Source organism: Penicillium nucicola, assembly GCF_028828085.1.
Source record: "Penicillium nucicola strain IBT 29836 chromosome Unknown utg000006l, whole genome shotgun sequence".
In the NCBI taxonomy this organism is placed as follows: domain Eukaryota; kingdom Fungi; phylum Ascomycota; class Eurotiomycetes; order Eurotiales; family Aspergillaceae; genus Penicillium; species Penicillium nucicola.
In genome coordinates this window covers 211,438-227,585 of record NW_026643130.1, presented here as the reverse complement: position 1 = coordinate 227,585, position 16,148 = coordinate 211,438, and the positions used below count along the sequence as shown (strand labels likewise).

The window sequence follows — 16,148 nt, the reverse complement described above, 5'->3', positions numbered from 1 at the left end:
GACTGAAAAAGCACCAAATTCATAGACAATCTTGTCGCGCTCTCTATGCTATATGAAACAGGTAGTATTGCAAGCCTTCTAACTTCGGGCTCTTTCAAAATCACACGTCACAAGATCGATATTACAAAAGGGCTTCTGCAACATCCCTTATCATCCCCCGAACCTCCTCAACAATGCGAAAGCAAGGCACCAACTTCCGTTCCGCAGGATCTTGCGGGCAAAGATCCAGCGGATCGTAATTTACGTCTTCTTTCTTCCGACACCCTCCCTCAGTACCGGGGCAAATTTCGTGACCAACGAGATGACGATTGCGCTGCCGCAGCGCAAATTTGTCCCCTAGTGACAACAGGCGTTTTGCATCGGTCTGTAGACCGTGCGTGACGAGTGCTTGAAACTTCTCGCCGCTGATTTGTAACGTTGGACCGGAGGGAAGCCCCAGACTAGTCTCGAGATGGATGGCTTCTGTCTCACACCTCATGTCCAGCTCCGAGCAATATTCTCTCAACCAACGTAGATATTTGTGGTAGCCAGTTGTAATCCCAAACATCAGCTGACCGATCAGCAACACATTTTGAACCGTCAATCGAGGCGGCTTGGATACATCGTAGCATATTGGACAGGTCAGTAGCCTTTCCGCGAGAGAGACTCCGGTCCGAAGCATATGGATGATACCGTGAGACACGTTTGCGCGACTCAAATTCCGGACTATCTCCGATACTTCTTCGTCGCATTTACAGGATTGAGAGAGTGACACAGGAGAGGCGTAGGCGCCCAGCGCCGTGGTAGAGATCTCAGGCTCACTCGTTTCGCTGTGCTGTAGTGTCTGCCATGATTCCAGTGGAGTAGAGAAGATATTTCCATTCTCCAGCATCTCCCAATGGAGGGAATCAAAGCCGCAGTTTCCAGACAATTCATACGGTAGCGATGCGAAGTTCTCGTCATGAATTACCGCGTCGACAGCGTTTTGAAAGTACATCGCCGGTCGAGAGATGTCCGGCGACCGACTGGACGCACTTGATGGTTCGGGTTGCTTTTCCTCCAAATGACCATCTTGTCGTAAGCGTTTCCTGGGTCTTCCAGGAACGCCTTTCTCCTTGAATCTACACGCCATTGACAAGCCTCTGCACCGAGAACAGCCGGTCTTTTCCCCGGAGCATCTCAGCTTTCGAGAACCTATGCATCATTAGCTCAGTCTCGCGTGTAGAGAGAAGACATACGGCAGGCTTCACACGAATTTCGTTGTCGGGGGTTCATCTTACGCGGAAGTTGAGGACGAAATGGGCGAGAAAAAGGCCGAGATCGCTCATTCTGCAGCGCGATGGCGTTCGAGCGGGGTTTGTACAGTCGGCGGTTTGTGCCTGGTCGGCGGTTCAGGCGAGGCCGATTCGAGGTTGGCGATGTTCAAGTTCAAGGGCAGACAGGCAGGCAGTCTGCGTTGGAAGCTCCTGGCTTTGCAAGGTGGTGCTTTCCATCACGTCGTCGTCGACGGACGTAGAGTTGGACGCGTATCAAGATTCCCACTCCAACCCTCCAATTTTACTTTCTCGGAGTCCCACGAAAACAACATCTGGCAACTCAAGCAAATATAAGAAGAAACTAAAATCTCAGGGACCCTCCCAGTCTGAGCTGTTGTGTCTGGCGGGGCACAAAACCGTCCGAGGAGCCCCGAGAAAAACATCCGACTTCCCCCAACATCAGCGATGATATAGGGAAGGGTTGATCCTAATAAAGTGAAGGATTCGTCTTGTGATTCTCCAAAACCCCACTCTGAACCCTTCACGTCCAAATGGCAACATATACAACTGCACACCAGGTGCGTCATGCCTGGGTAATGAAGCAGGAAATCGCCCTCCTGGACGTCCGCGAGGAAGGCCCATACGCCGAGTCCCATCCCCTGTTCGCCGTCAGTGTGCCCGTATCCGAAATCGAGAGTAAACTGCCAGCACTAGTTCCTCGCCTGGCTGTCCCGATCGTGGTCTATGATAGTGGCGAGGGGTACGATATCCGGGCGGTATCCCGGATTTCAGCCATGGGATATGAGAATGTTGCCATTCTCGACGGTGGACTCTCTGCATATGCTCTGGTTGGTGAAGTTTACCGCGATGTCGGTGTTCCTTCCAAGGCGTTTGGGGAACTGGTTGAATCTATCAATCACACTCCGTCAATTTCTGCCACAGACCTGAGGGAGTCTTTGCGGAATGATGATGATATCGTGGTTCTGGATGCCAGGAGATTTGAGGAATTCAACACCATGAGTATTCCAGGTGGCAGGAGTTGTCCTGGAGGAGAACTCCTTTATCGCTTCTTCGAGACTGTGCCTTCTACAAAGACAACCGTCGTTGTGAACTGTGCTGGGAGAACACGCAGTATCATCGGGACCCAGTCCTTGATCAATGCGAAGGTCCCCAACAAGGTACTTGCGCTCCGTAATGGGACGATTGGGTGGACGTTGGAGGGCTTCGAGCTCGACAACAAGAAAACGGACCAGGCCCCGAGACCTGCACCGGAAGCATTGGCAAAAGCGGCCCAACTCGCGAAACGCTGGTTTTCTCGGCACAAAATCCCTCACTTGGACGGGGCGAGCATCGATGATCTAGCCGTGTATGGGCAGGATCGCACTCTGTACCTGCTCGACGTTAGAGATCCAGAGGAATATGCCCTGGGGCACCCAGCCGGTTTCACTAATGCTCCGGGTGGACAATTAGTACAAGCCACAGATGAGTGGATCGGTGTTCGAGGAGCTCGCATTATTCTCTACGATACGGACTCTGTCCGAGGAAGTATGGCAGCCAGTTGGCTACATCAGCTCGGATGGGAGGTTCTGGTATTGTCTGATTTACCATCGACAGATCCCACTGAGCTTGGTGTGCCAAAGTCATCTTCATTTGGTTGCGTAGAAACTCGTGGCATTTCAGTTGCCGCGCTCCAAAACCTTCAGGGGGCAACCGTGGTTGATCTTGCTCGCAGTCCTTCCTATCGCAAGGGACATATTCCAGGTGCATGGTATGCTTCTGGACCAGAGCTACGAAGAGATCTGAAAACGATCAAAGAGGTTGGACCGATCATTTTGACCTCCCCTGATGGTATCGTTGCAGCCATGAACTGCAAGGAGGCACGAGAATGGCTCCCTTTAGGAGAACAGTTCATGTACTTGGAAGGAGGAACTGATGCTTGGGTGGCAGCCGACCTTCCTCTTGAGATCGAGTCACGGTGGCTTTCTGAACCAATAGATGTCTACAAAAGACCATACGAAGGGACAGGGAATGCTCGTGAGAATATGCAGGGGTATCTCGACTGGGAGTATGGCCTTGTGGCCCAATTGGCAAACGACGGGGTCGCTAATTTCCGCGTTGTACGAGATTCGCGTGCAGATGATGACTGTGAGCATTTTACGGAGTCTACATTGGTTGATAGTTCTGCATAGTATAGACTATCTAGTGAGTTTGCAGCCAATAACTTTAAAATGTCCCCTGCATGCGACGATGGATAGACATAAATATCAAGCTAGTTCTACCATCTTTTACCAGCCGTAAACGAAGTCGGTAGATGTGTCATGCTATGTTTGAAAGTGTGAAGGCAGTGTTGTCATAATTCGTTAAAGCTAAGTATATCTAAGCGCTATGTGCAGTATTATGTGTAGCATTATCGACAAGCATTGACTCCGATCCGACCGTAGCCAACGAGACCTCCAACGGATCTATCGGTTCAGCAAGACCCGAATCAACCCTATCCCCTAATTCATACTCCTCCTCCAGGCCATCTTCCGTCGTCTTCTCATCATAGTCAAGAGCCACTTTCCCCGATCCACTCTCCCCACTCGGGGGATCAAATTCCCCGAACCGGTATCGCCGACCAAGTGCCTCGAGGTGCTGGCGCCGTTCAGTTCCGGACCAATCCACCGTGCCCCGGATGTCGGATAGCATGCGGCTTTGTGCAATCCACGGCATCAAAGCGCCGAGTGACCGCGGGATGGGCGGGCCGTTGTAGTATTTCCGTCGGAGCCAGAAGACGACTATAAGAACAGCAAAATCAAAAGAAAGGATGATGATCATGATGGCAATTGTCGTGTCAGATGCTGGAATTTCCCATTCCGCGGCTGAGAGGGTGCCATGCACTGGAATTATCTGCTGTTCAGCGGGGAGAGCGAGGAAGTACAGATTCTGCCAAAGTGATGTGTGCATGCTGAAGGTTGATTGGTAGACAAGCTTGACAGCGCGGGTCAGAGCGGTTTTGTCGTTAGATGAAAAGGGTCGTTTGGAGGTTTCGTATAGTTCACATGTCACAAGAGCCGGTCCGTGGTGGTGTCTAGTGAAGGCTTGGGTGAACGCTGCCAGGCTGTCCGATGCATTTTGGAACATCGTTCCATTGGTGATCCTACTACCAGATACCGGTGTGGAAGATTGAATCAATCCTTCAGGGCTGAAATCAATGTCAAAATCTTGGATCTGGACTTCTGGCGAGCAGTGAAACACTGTCGGATCTGCAGAAACCGTGCTAACCCCAGTGCCTCCTGCATAGCTCACAAGCACGAAAGATCTTTGGCATGAGATGTTTGATTCGTCGGGAGAAATCACAAAAGTCGATTCATTGAAAGCATGACGGTGACGTTTGGTTTTTCGAAACACCGCTGTACATTTGGTATCACCGAAGCTGGCAGCGGGGGTATAGGTCCAAGTTTGGTTCTCGGAAACCAGGTCAGAATTGCTGGAAAGAATCTCTGTGCATTGAAGATCAACCCCAATTCCGCGTGTTCGTGCCGTATACATCTTCCAGTCCGCAAATTCATCGGATTCTTTTATGTTGAAAGGCACATAGGACATATTCGCAGTCGTCCATGCCAATATAGAAGAGCTGGTAGACAGGGTATCTTCGATCATGTTATAGCCATGGAAGTCAACCCTAACTTCAGGGTTCAGAAAGTAGGAGTTGTAATATTGGGGCATCAAATCCTGGGTGATCTCAGACCAATTCTCGACTGATGGTTCAAACATTCCACTGCTGACCACAGTTAAAAAGTAGTCAACCATACAGACCAAGGATAACATCACCATAATAGGAGGCGCAGTTCTGCGGAACTGTTTCCATATGGTGATGGGCGTTTTGGAGCCATAGTTCACATTCAGAGACTCGCGCGCCAAAGCCGCGCCCTCTTTGAGTTGAACCCAGGGCTCCAAGTTCCCTAAATGGCGATGAACCGAGATAAAGAGGGAACTAATAACAGAGGCAATAGCCGTGGGTCCGTATATTAGGTAAAGGTAGAGAACTGTCGCACCAGCGGTGGGCGTGTCTAATTTGTCCAGGTGGACATATTGGAAAGAAACTCCAAATGCAGCAAGAATCCCAGCGAGTGCGATACATTCGAGTAGAAACCAGGGCGTCTTGACAAAATGAGGTTTTGCATTGGACCGTGGCTGTCGTGGTTGCTCTCCTGTACGTCTGGCTTGAGCAAGATTTCGCAGCCGGGGCATGCGAGAACTTGGAGCTGCAACATGCCCTTCGCACGAGATGATGTCGATCTGGCTTCCTTCGGGTGTATCTGTCCACCGGCACCAAAGCGATCTAGCAAAGCGGCGAAGCTGTCGTGGTGTAGCGGTTTGGAAGTCGATGCCTGATTTGATCACCGGGGCTGTCGAAATGAACATATCTGTTATGATTGCGCACTGTGCTCCAATCGATCCAGGGTCGGCTTGAAGAAAGTTGGGCCGGCGCGGGTACATATATGAAATGAAACCAAGCAGGGCAAGGGATATCATGAGGATTGATTCCGTGACTATGGCGGCGTGAGAGCTCACGCTATAAACCAGCCTAATGGTAGTTTGCTGTGCGTTAATCCGCAAGGGGGTATTCGTGGTGTTGAAGAATTTGTTCATCCAAAGAGTGAAATGTTGATTCCAAAGATGACCCACGTCCTGCTCGTATTGGCCAACGCTTGAGGGACTGAGAAGACTGATCAATGACCCATTCGCTCCAGTCGATCCAGTCAAATCTGAGTGGGAATGATTGTATCCATGACCCCACACCGTAAGCTCCCCATCTTGGTACCTTCTGAACATGCTCCTCTCAATGCCTGATATATCAAGCTGTGATGAGGTCATGTTGGTTTTTGTTTTGGATAGACCTGCAACACTCGCGACCGAGGTATTTGCGAGAAGCGAGAGCTCCGCCATCGCATGCATATATGTGCTCCGGCATCCAAAAACCGTAGCATTGGATGAGAAGTTACCCGATGATGTGGAGTTCAGATTGATAATAAGACCAACTGAAGAAAACGAATCACACCCGGTCCGATGAGAGGTCGATGTTGAGTTGATATTAGCATCTGGATCCAGTGGTTCCCAGTGTCGTAATTGAAATGATCCTTTGCGGTCTGGCAAGTAGCTATTCAAGAAGAAATCCAGTTTACATCCGTAATAATCCCCATCGGAAGACTTTTCGAGTTCGACGTCGGTTATGTTCCAGGCCAATGCTGTTGAATTGCCCATGCTAGAGGTATTTGTCGAATTTGATAACATCCAGGTATAGGGAACAAGGTGCTCCAGCGTTACTTCGGTGCAACTCATATTGGCCCAGTATGCAGGTTGATTCAGTTGCCAAGTCGCAGCGTGTTCCCAATGTATTGGCCTGGAGGAGGGTGGTGTAGCGTAGTTGAGAGTTCGATAAAAGAAAAACGTGTCGGCGTGCAACTCCGTCTTATTGTAATGATGATGTCTATCTTCAGCCAGCCATTCACGCTGGCTTTCCAGACTGACCACATCGGGCCAAGTATAAACGGGTTCATATGAGGTCACGTTCACCCCGTTAAGCGACACAAGTCCTGACATTAGGGACGGTAAAACCATCCGTTGAATCATCCCAATAGATGATACCAGAACCACAATCCAATGCCGGTTTCGAAAGGCTGTGATTGGGGCCAAGATGCCGAAAAAATAGCAATAATTGGTGAACAGCACCGTTCCAGGGGCTCCCTTGGGGTTAGCCAACTGAAAGTACGGCTCTAACCTCAGCACGTCCAGGGAACAGACATTCCATAGTGACAAGGCAAGCACAGCAAATGCGGTTGGCAAATATGTTGGCAGCCTTATGGCGAAGGTACCAAGTTCCGTGTAAGAGAAGAGATGAACTAGACCCTGGTGACGATTGGAATATTGACGAAGCGCTTCAATTGCAGCGGACATGCACAGGTAGAGCGCAGCAACACTGAACAAATAGGGACGCCTCAGCGAGGTTGGAACCCAATACTTCTTTTGTTCTGCTGGTTCTATTGGTTCTGTTGGTGGGATGCTGGAATTCTCCGAGCCATCTGCAGACTCGGCCATTTTTCCCTTCACCAGCGGACGTGTCAGGCCCAGAGCTTGCCAGAGCTACCCAGAAGCATCGTACTGGGCTTCTGGGGAATCTTGTCCGTTCCCAGGGTCAGGTAAGTGAGAACGCAAAAGAGGCGCGTTTCAAGTTTGCTTTGTATAAGGTTTGCAGGGTTTGCACACTTGGCGTGGCGCAGCTTCGGCCTGACCGAAGACTCAAAACCACGGAAATTTCTCACTTTAGATCTTTGGTTCTCATCGCAGCTGGAAACATTCAAGATTCAAGCATGGAAGCATTGAGTTCCGGTTTTTTCTTGGCTTGTGCTGACCTCCCCAGAATTTGACATGGGAATCACGTGTACACTCGCCACCGCAGGCTCTCATACTGGGTCTCGCCCTGGGCCGCTCAATTGGACTAGCACCGACGGAAATAATTCAATCCGAGATGACTGTGATGTGTCTCTGAAACCTGACCTATCGACCAACTTTACGAAGAACCCGTTTGACATGTGGAGGCGACTAGCCGGTTTTGGGACAATGCTTAGCCCCTTTTTCGCCGTGGTCTCCATACGAACTACCGAACAGAAGATGTGTTCAAATGGAGTGGAGCTTGAATCTCAACAAATGGTAGGCAGCATTTTTGCGTATTTCACTCAAATATCGATTTTCTCCTATACCGGATATGAATGTAGGGCTGAAAGTTCGACCAGCCAGGAACCCAGGCAAAATATCAATTCAACTCGCCAAGTCCACCAATCATGACATCTCCCAAGTCAACCACTTAGAGCTTGCTGTTTGTTGATCATGAAATTACAACATGTTTCCACCCCATTGCGAGACGATCAAGCAGTCAAACTCGCAGCATACTCTCTGAACAAAACCTCCAAACGCTTACCTTCATCATCCGCAACCTCGCCATGAGACTTGGCACTGCCGATGGGATGATACGGGAAAGGTCTAAGAAAAATCAACATCATGCTCAAGCAAAATGACTGGCAAATTCACTTACCCATATTCTGGCACGAAAATAAGTCTCGAGTCCGGACCAGAGTCTTGGACCCGAGCTGCGATAACTTGCTTCCATAATCTCTCGAAGCATTCTCTCTCTTCATTGAAGACGGCGTTGGTCGGCTCTGGACATTGCGATGCTTGCGTTGTTCCAATTCGTGCGTGGATGTGGTAGACCTGGTTCATTTTTAGCGGTATTGATCATTGCGACCTTGAGGCAGCTTACGTGCGGGATGATCGCGTTCATCATGATCTTGTCTCCCTCGCTGAGATCTAGGACTCGCTCACATCCAACCATCCAATGCGAGAAGTCGGCGTTGATCCGGATTCTGTTGAAGTGGTTAATGTTTTGATTGATCAGTGAGGCAATCATCGTGGTTGAGTGGTCACGTACTCGGGGACGGCTTCAAGGATGCGCCGGGTAGCATAGGGCGTGAATAGTGATCGGTTGCGGTGTGTCTCATGCCAGACACGACCAGAAACACCGAGTTCCTGGTCTACAGCCAGTGTTCCCTTGTAAAACTTGATAGACTCTTCGACATCCCAAATATCCCTGGCTTGATATATGAGTAGTTGAACATCAATACCAACGCTGCAGGAAATAAGACACTCACTCCCCAGATTGGAAGTTCATATACGAAGGCTTCAATTGTTCAACCGATTGCAGGAAGTTTCGGTAGTTTGTCAAATGGTGGTCTACCTTTGTCCCTAGCGGACGAGGACCGACGTATCCATACCAGGACGAGTGAATCCTTGTAAATGATAATTAGCTCATCTGCCGACATAGAGGCTCCATCTATGCAACTGAAATGCTCACATCAATCCAATTTCAAGTTCATTTTGATCACATAGTTCTTTTAGAAGCGGGAAGTCTCTGCTTGGTTCCAGCCCGTGAATATCTACTTCAACACCGCCTTTTTTGGTCAGATATAGTTAGCCAAAGAGATAAGCCGGACCAATATGTAGGCACTGTTTGGCATACTATATCCATGTGCTTTCAGCTTTGGGAAAACTAGAGCCCAGTTGTCCAGGTTAGCGCCCGGGGCAATCCCCCATGCCGAACGAAAACGGTCAATTCTCATAATGGCGGAGGTAGCGTCTTTAGCGAGTGTGAAGAGCTGATATTTGATTGAAGGGCTAGGATCTATCAGGAAAAATGTTCCACTATATATCTGTTGCAATAGCTTTGATACTTGCCCCATAGCTGCTCTGCATGGACGATCAGTTCCGCTTGGCCCGAAATAGGGAATATTCCCCGCCTTCGTGCGGTCCCGCGTTGAAACCTGAACACGCCGATTGGCTCGCGATTCGGTGTGCTTTTCTCCAAGCTCGATCACTTTGCGGCGAGAAATGCTCTTTGGGGATGAGCCCCACGTAGCCCTGCTATGCGGAGATATTTGGTCAACACCCACTTGGTTTACATGACGTTCTTGTTTACTGGACACAGAAGAGGTGAGTGACCTTAGATTAATCACATCTTGCTTTCTCTTGGAGATGTTCCGATTTCTACGATGCGCTCAGCCCAGGGAGTTGGACAGGCTGGCGTGTTGCTGATCACGCTTAGAATGATAATTTGAACAAGCACCGAGCTATTCGCCTGCTGTATTCATGATGCGCAGCCGTTGGAGAATATTGTATCAAGCTAGCAACGTAGTTTATGGCTCACACCCCCGGGAATAGAAATTTCCGGCTTGAGAATTTATAGAAACAAAGTCTCTAAACCGCCGCTAAAACAGCTAAAAAAAAATTAAAGGGGTGGGAGTATCTTGGATATGATATGCCAACAGTAAGAAAGTTAGGAAATGGAAATCAAAAATTTGACTACGGAGGCATATGACCAGCGGAACCCTAGAAACTCCTCAGTCATTCTCTTAGATTCATAGAAAATATTATGGGCAGCAGTGGCAAAGCACAGTCGCCATGAATGTAACCAATACTGAGTGTTCATTAAGGGCAGTGAGCATAACTACATGTGGTTCGATTTATATTGACTGACCGTTGTCAAATATGATCAAATTCAGGCCGAGGGAACTTCAATCTAATTTCCTCTAAAAGATAGTTTCCAGGAATTGGCTTCCGCCATATCAAAACCCACCATTGGGGTGAATGATTACCTTGGTGTATCCATCTTCTCTCTTGTCGAATTTCTCATAGGCGGTCTCAGCATCTGCAAGTGCAATTGCATGTGAAATCACAAAGCTAGGCTTAGCCTTGCCAGCAATAATCATATCACGGAGATATCGATTATAGGCTTTGACATTGCACTGTCCAGTACCGATGGATAGGCCCTGTGAGGCTATCGTCAGTCATGCACGAAAGGTCGAGTCAGACAAATAGGTACCTTTTCCCACAGCTTTCCAAAACTAAGACTGATCATTCCATTTGCAGTGGCTGCGTCAGAGGCACCGGGGTCACTGGATAATTGTTAGACTGATGCAGCGATATATGGTTATTATAGTGACTTGCCTAGGAACATAAAGTCCAGGAATACCAATTCCTCCACATGGTCTTGTCACACGAATTATGTTCTCAAGAACGATGTTCGCCTTCTCGGCAGAGCCAGTGGAATTGGCAGCTTGATATCCGACAGCGTCCACGGATCGATCAACCATTCCACCATTGTGCGCGATAATTTGGTCGACTGCGTCCCCCTTTGTGAAATCTATGGGAATGGCGCCAATTTTCTGGGCTGCTTCCAGCCGCTCGGCAACGCGATCAACGACGTATATGTTGGATGCTCCTCGCAAAGCAGCCGAGTAAGCTGCCATGAGTCCGACCGGACCAGCACCAAAGACTGCAATGCTCTCTCCCGATCGGAAGCCAGAAATTTCGACGCCGTGCCAACCTATACAGTGTGTATTAGTGGTATATCACTTGAAGGGTATGACTGGATTCATCGGTACCAGTAGGGAAGATATCTAGGATGATTGTTAATCTGGAGAACTCAAAGTTGCATCATGCTTGAGATTGAGACTTGCCTGCAAGAAGAACAAAGTCGGCCTCATGTTCCTTCCCCGGGGGTAATTTCAGAGCATTGAAGTCTGCATAGGGAACTCGAATGTATTGTGCTTGTCCTATAGCAGATGCCAGTTCATAAGTTACTTCAAATAACATAGTGCTAAGTTTATAGAAAGCACCTACCTCCTCGGTAAGGGCCCATTGCGACGTAACCTGGAATTATCAGCTTGAGAAAATAAAATCAAACAACCTACTCACCATAAGCGCCTCCAGCGAATCCGGGGTTTACACCGGTACAAAAGGCTGTCCTCCCCTCCTCACAGTTGCGGCACCGACCATCAGCTACGTTGAAAGGCATCACCACACGATCGCCCTTTTTCAACAATGTGACACCTTCCCCTATCTCTTCGATAATTCCCATATTCTCATGACCTATCTCCTCTTTAGTCCTGATTCTTGCGACTCGGCCTAACCAGATCTTACCAAAGGTGATACCGGGCTCGGCGGCTGTTCGTCCTTCGTACATGCTATCGCCCTGTTAGCTTCAAGCGGCATGATCGCATTATCTATGAGAAACATTGGACCTTACTGTAAGTCTGAGCCACAAATTGCGGCCTCAATCCCAAGTCAGTTCATTTCGCGCCTAGCTTGCGGGCGCTTGATAACTTACCGTCGTGACCTTGACAATGATATCATCAGGATGTTCCATCTTGGGCTTCTCGACATCTTCTACCCGAACCGTGTACGGCCCAAGGTAGTTGAGTGCCTTCATAGTAGTAGCTGCAGCCATTGTGTCTGAATTGGGGTATGTGACGACAAGAAGATTTCGGCGGATGTTAGCGGGACACACATGTATTTGTAGGAAATTGACGCAACCCTGGGTCACTCTTATTCTAGGTCTACGGCCACTTCTATGCTCAAATCAAAATGAATCACTTCAACTTTGCCCCTCATGGATCATCGCAAAGCTCAACTCATGAGGGGAGCTGCATAGTCCCCCGCATCGGGGAATACTTCTCTTTATGGCCTCAGTCGCCGCCTTTGCCCGAATGGTCTTTTTTGGTTCTCTCACATTAATAGAAGATCTCGATTTCGGCCGATTTCGGCTTCTGACTCGGGCATGATTCTGTGGGAAATTACAATGCCGATTTCATATCAGTGGGTTGCGTGTTGAGGCCTGCGGCATGATTGTTGCTTGTGGTGACGAAGTACACAGCAATATGCTGGACTCAAGCAATGGGCGAAATAATTGCAGAGGAATAAACCAGCCCTCCTCGTCATTATAGAATGGTGACTGGAACAAGTTTCCAATTCAAATATTCAAGGCGCACAACTGAGCCGATTATGAAAATCGTAAACCAACCTTGCGCAGCGAGATTTCCCTCCCAACCCCCTTGACAGTCAGCCTGCACGCACAGTACCGCTCTCCGCCAATCACTTCAAAGCCCCAGCTCTGTATATGAGTCAATCAACACAAACGGACGGCTTCTGGAGAAATCTAATCGCGCTTGAGGTGTGTTGTCGATCAATAGCGTACCTGTTCCGCTTCCCATGCAGACATTACACTGCTAGGTACGCACCCAAAGACCACGGCCCTGATCCTGATCCTGGCCTTGTTGAGACTCCTCCACAAGGAAACTCCCAGGGCCGGTGATGGCTTGACTCTCATCCCGATCGGGAAATTCGCCTCCGCATAGAAATTGCTTCATACTTTTTCCCTATAGCTTTACGTGCATCTCAAACTTTGGCCGCACTTTACCAAAATCATTCTCTGTGCTAGAGGAACCTTGTTAAAACAGCTTAGAGCCGTAGCATCTCCGAAAACGTAATCCGAATGGCCTTTCGCGTCCCAATCTAGAGGGCGCTCCTCGATGCTTGAAGCCAAATTGCCCACCAATGAATCCTGCAAGAATTCTATCCTGGTTACAGGTTTAGCAGATTTGCACCCTGGAGTGACGGAGATCCAAATTCCGAGACAGATTTCTGTGAGCGTGTTAGCTTTGCGGAATATCCAGCTTATTCCTTGCTGTACTCATTTATGATCTCTTACCCTTTCTGATCGAGCGTTGACATGAGACAAGATTACACACCTGTACTTACCAGCTTGACTAAATGGTCTATCTCGCTTGACGGCTTTTTGTTCTGTGCATTCATTCGTGAATTATTTTTCATTCTCATTGTGGATCGGGTCATCATACGAGAACCTACAGTAGTTCCCGTTCAGAGCGTCAATACTAATGTTGTGAGGGGGTCATGATGCAGTAACTTAGTCAGTATTTATGGACTGGGGTCCCTGAGGAAGTAATACGGTCGGACCATTTATATCTGTTTTGTCGTTGGTTTTTTTGCTACCATGATTTTATCGGGGGACGTAACTCATCTCAATGTTGCGTGCAGAATCTCACTCGTTGAGTTTCACCCCTTGCTATCCCTTATCTTTGATGCATTCGATCGATGGCACTTCTATTCTAGTCGTAGCATTCATACTAGTCGAATTCGACGGGCAAGACTGTCTTGTGATCTTGAATATTCTCACTCCATTCCCTCGATGAAGTTTGACTTTATTCGGGACTGGTATTCTCATCATTCGTTCGGATTATCAACGGTCAGACTATGCCTTGATAAGAATTGAATCAAGTCTAGTAAAGTGTATTACTGACTTGGTAAGTGCCGTGATCTCTTCAAGTCAAATGGTGGGTTACCGTGTTTGAACGCTATCCCTATACCGCCGATCCTTGTGACTCGGACGCCACACCACTTTTCAAGTCCACACTATAACGTACGACTAAATATCGTAAGGTGTGCGTAACTGGGATTAAGATAATCTCTCTGCCCTCAACCAACGACCCCATCAGCCACCCATCTTTGGGCGTTTCGCCAATGTCTTAATCGGGCAACTTGAGTTTCCACACAATCACACGATGCTGGGGTGATGACTGCTTGATATTCCCCACAAAGTTGAGCGCCGAGAGTCCCATGGGTGACATGGACGTGAGCCAATGGCGTCGTATGATTGTCACCACAACATCCGATTCTGTCAATGGATTACATCACTATGCAAATTGCGGGGAAATATAAGAACCTCGTCTCTGTCGTGCATGTTTTCCCTTCTATCCATCTTTCAATCCAATTTTCAACATGAACAACTACAATTCTCAGTGGGTCTCGTTCCACATTCGAGGCCACCTGGATAAGGGCGATGTTCTGATTCAGAACACCGTCATTGAAGGGTATTTGTTGTTCCCCACCACGCGTGATATAGCTCTAATAGCACAGTAGCGGGGAGTTTTACGATGTCTATGATCGCCGCAAGTCCCTCACCGAGGAGGAGATCGACGAAATTGTCATCGCCTCCGATGGTGTTGGCGAGATAGGGGCACAGAGTCGTCGGGGCAGCGAAGGTCGCCTCGACTTGTTCCATGATAATGACAAGATCTGCGAGCTGCATTGGGAAAATAGAGGAGGCAAGCATGTCAACGTGGTCGAAATCTTGGACCAGAGCGCCAAATATAACATTGAGCATAGAGGATGGAGTTCAGAGGAAGGACCTCTCGGACACGTGTATATGGATATTTTTGCGAAGAAGTAGTCCTTCGCAGCTACAAGATGGGGAGGACTTTGAGGCTTCCGATCCCTCTTTCTGCTATTCTCCACGTCAACACTCTTGTGTCAGCCTGGGAACCTGCCTCTTGTTGTTTGCTTCAGAATGAGAATAGTTCCTACTAGTCACCACAATTCAATGGGCTTCAGAACCCAAATTTTCAATCTTACGATCAGCGTGCGATAGTAGAATATTTAGTAGTAACCATTTCCGAGATGCAGGGATGCGAACCACAGGCTAGACAGTGATCCTGATCACGTTGATACGCAAGCTTGGTTCGTGCAACGCGTCTCAGTCTTCAATATATGCGGGAACTCTCCCATAACGCATCAAAAGACTCAACAGTCCAATTATCACTGTTCTGGGTGATCTGTCTAGAAATCAAAGCAACGTACAGTGTAAACCAGCCGATAACTTAATTGCGATCGCACAATGTTCAGGCGGGGCTCATATAGAGACAGGATAATGTCTAATAAGACTTGGCTTTCCCTTTCCGTTTTAGTGCTCTTAGCATTTATTGAATACAAAATCTGTATATAAAAGGTATTGCTCTGAGACTAGGCGTACGAGGATACAGCTACGGTGGGCTATATATCTCTCGGGCGATTGAACAACCGTAAATTCCTATGTTTAAGGAAAAAAAAGATTTGATCCACACATACTACCAAATCATTGAACGCATATTTTTTGCCAGGCGCCATCCGGTTCTGAGCCGCATATGAGCCGCATACGAGCCGCGTACGAGCTATACGATGTAAAGAACTTCCTTCCGATCTAGGTATGGTAGCCTATGATCTTGAAATACTACTCAAAATTTGCGAGGAATTTCCGAAGTAAATCGAAGGACCGAGGCGAGTGAGTTAAATTAGGGCAGATAACAGAGTGATAATTCTCCTCCACGGTGGTAGACACTTCCCGCCTATATAGTTACAGGGGTAAATTCTTCTCGGGAGTTTTCATTCTAGCTTATTGCATTGTTTCCTAGCCCTGAATATGTTCTAGAATCTTTGATGTGTCCTTGAAAAATGCTAAAATTAGCTTGGACGCGTACAATCGCGGAACAAAGAGGAGATTTTCGGTTTTCTTTTGGGGGCCAAAAAAGCTGTTATACCCGGTATGCATCCAAGTCTCTCACGCAAATGACTCTGTTTTTATTAGTGCTTCTCATTCATAGGTTGATTTTGCTTGGCTCATTTCCTGGTCTGTACCTAAGCCCCATTACGCTGGGGTATCCGACTCCGTGCACCGCACCAAACTGCATTCAGGCTTAACTTCCGATG

At 48.2% G+C, this 16,148-nt stretch overlaps 6 protein-coding genes across 6 annotated transcripts; 2 read left to right on the top strand and 4 right to left on the bottom strand.

Moving 5' to 3' along the window:
• Positions 1–121: 121 nt before the first annotated feature.
• On the bottom strand, positions 122–1,111 carry N7511_006077 (uncharacterized protein; the record flags this gene model as incomplete). The annotated part of the gene is made up of 1 exon (XM_057128454.1): positions 122–1,111. One exon carries the CDS (start codon positions 1,109–1,111, stop codon positions 122–124), a length of 990 nt encoding a protein of 329 aa, XP_056983010.1.
• A 675-nt stretch (positions 1,112–1,786) lies between these two features.
• N7511_006076 (uncharacterized protein) lies at positions 1,787–3,424 on the top strand (the record flags this gene model as incomplete). Its single annotated transcript, XM_057128453.1, has 1 exon — positions 1,787–3,424. The coding sequence occupies one exon, from the start codon at positions 1,787–1,789 to the stop codon at positions 3,422–3,424; it is 1,638 nt and encodes a 545-aa protein (XP_056983009.1).
• Positions 3,425–3,611: 187 nt separating this feature from the next.
• On the bottom strand, positions 3,612–7,316 carry N7511_006075 (DUF3433 domain-containing protein; the record flags this gene model as incomplete). The annotated part of the gene is made up of 1 exon (XM_057128452.1): positions 3,612–7,316. One exon carries the CDS (start codon positions 7,314–7,316, stop codon positions 3,612–3,614), a length of 3,705 nt encoding a protein of 1,234 aa, XP_056983008.1.
• Positions 7,317–8,143: 827 nt separating this feature from the next.
• Positions 8,144–9,391, bottom strand: N7511_006074 (sugar phosphate isomerase/epimerase family protein; the record flags this gene model as incomplete). The annotated part of the gene is made up of 7 exons (XM_057128451.1): positions 8,144–8,258; positions 8,311–8,486; positions 8,536–8,638; positions 8,704–8,862; positions 8,924–9,061; positions 9,127–9,223; positions 9,292–9,391. 7 exons carry the CDS (start codon positions 9,389–9,391, stop codon positions 8,144–8,146), a joined length of 888 nt encoding a protein of 295 aa, XP_056983007.1.
• Positions 9,392–10,393: 1,002 nt separating this feature from the next.
• N7511_006073 (glutathione-independent formaldehyde dehydrogenase) lies at positions 10,394–12,057 on the bottom strand (the record flags this gene model as incomplete). The annotated part of the gene is made up of 10 exons (XM_057128450.1): positions 10,394–10,597; positions 10,651–10,723; positions 10,772–10,775; positions 10,828–11,154; positions 11,213–11,244; positions 11,284–11,383; positions 11,451–11,480; positions 11,526–11,794; positions 11,857–11,882; positions 11,938–12,057. 10 exons carry the CDS (start codon positions 12,055–12,057, stop codon positions 10,394–10,396), a joined length of 1,185 nt encoding a protein of 394 aa, XP_056983006.1.
• Positions 12,058–14,405: 2,348 nt separating this feature from the next.
• On the top strand, positions 14,406–14,856 carry N7511_006072 (aegerolysin family protein; the record flags this gene model as incomplete). The annotated part of the gene is made up of 2 exons (XM_057128449.1): positions 14,406–14,497; positions 14,547–14,856. The coding sequence occupies 2 exons, from the start codon at positions 14,406–14,408 to the stop codon at positions 14,854–14,856; spliced, it is 402 nt and encodes a 133-aa protein (XP_056983005.1).
• Between the last annotated feature and the right edge of the window lie 1,292 nt (positions 14,857–16,148).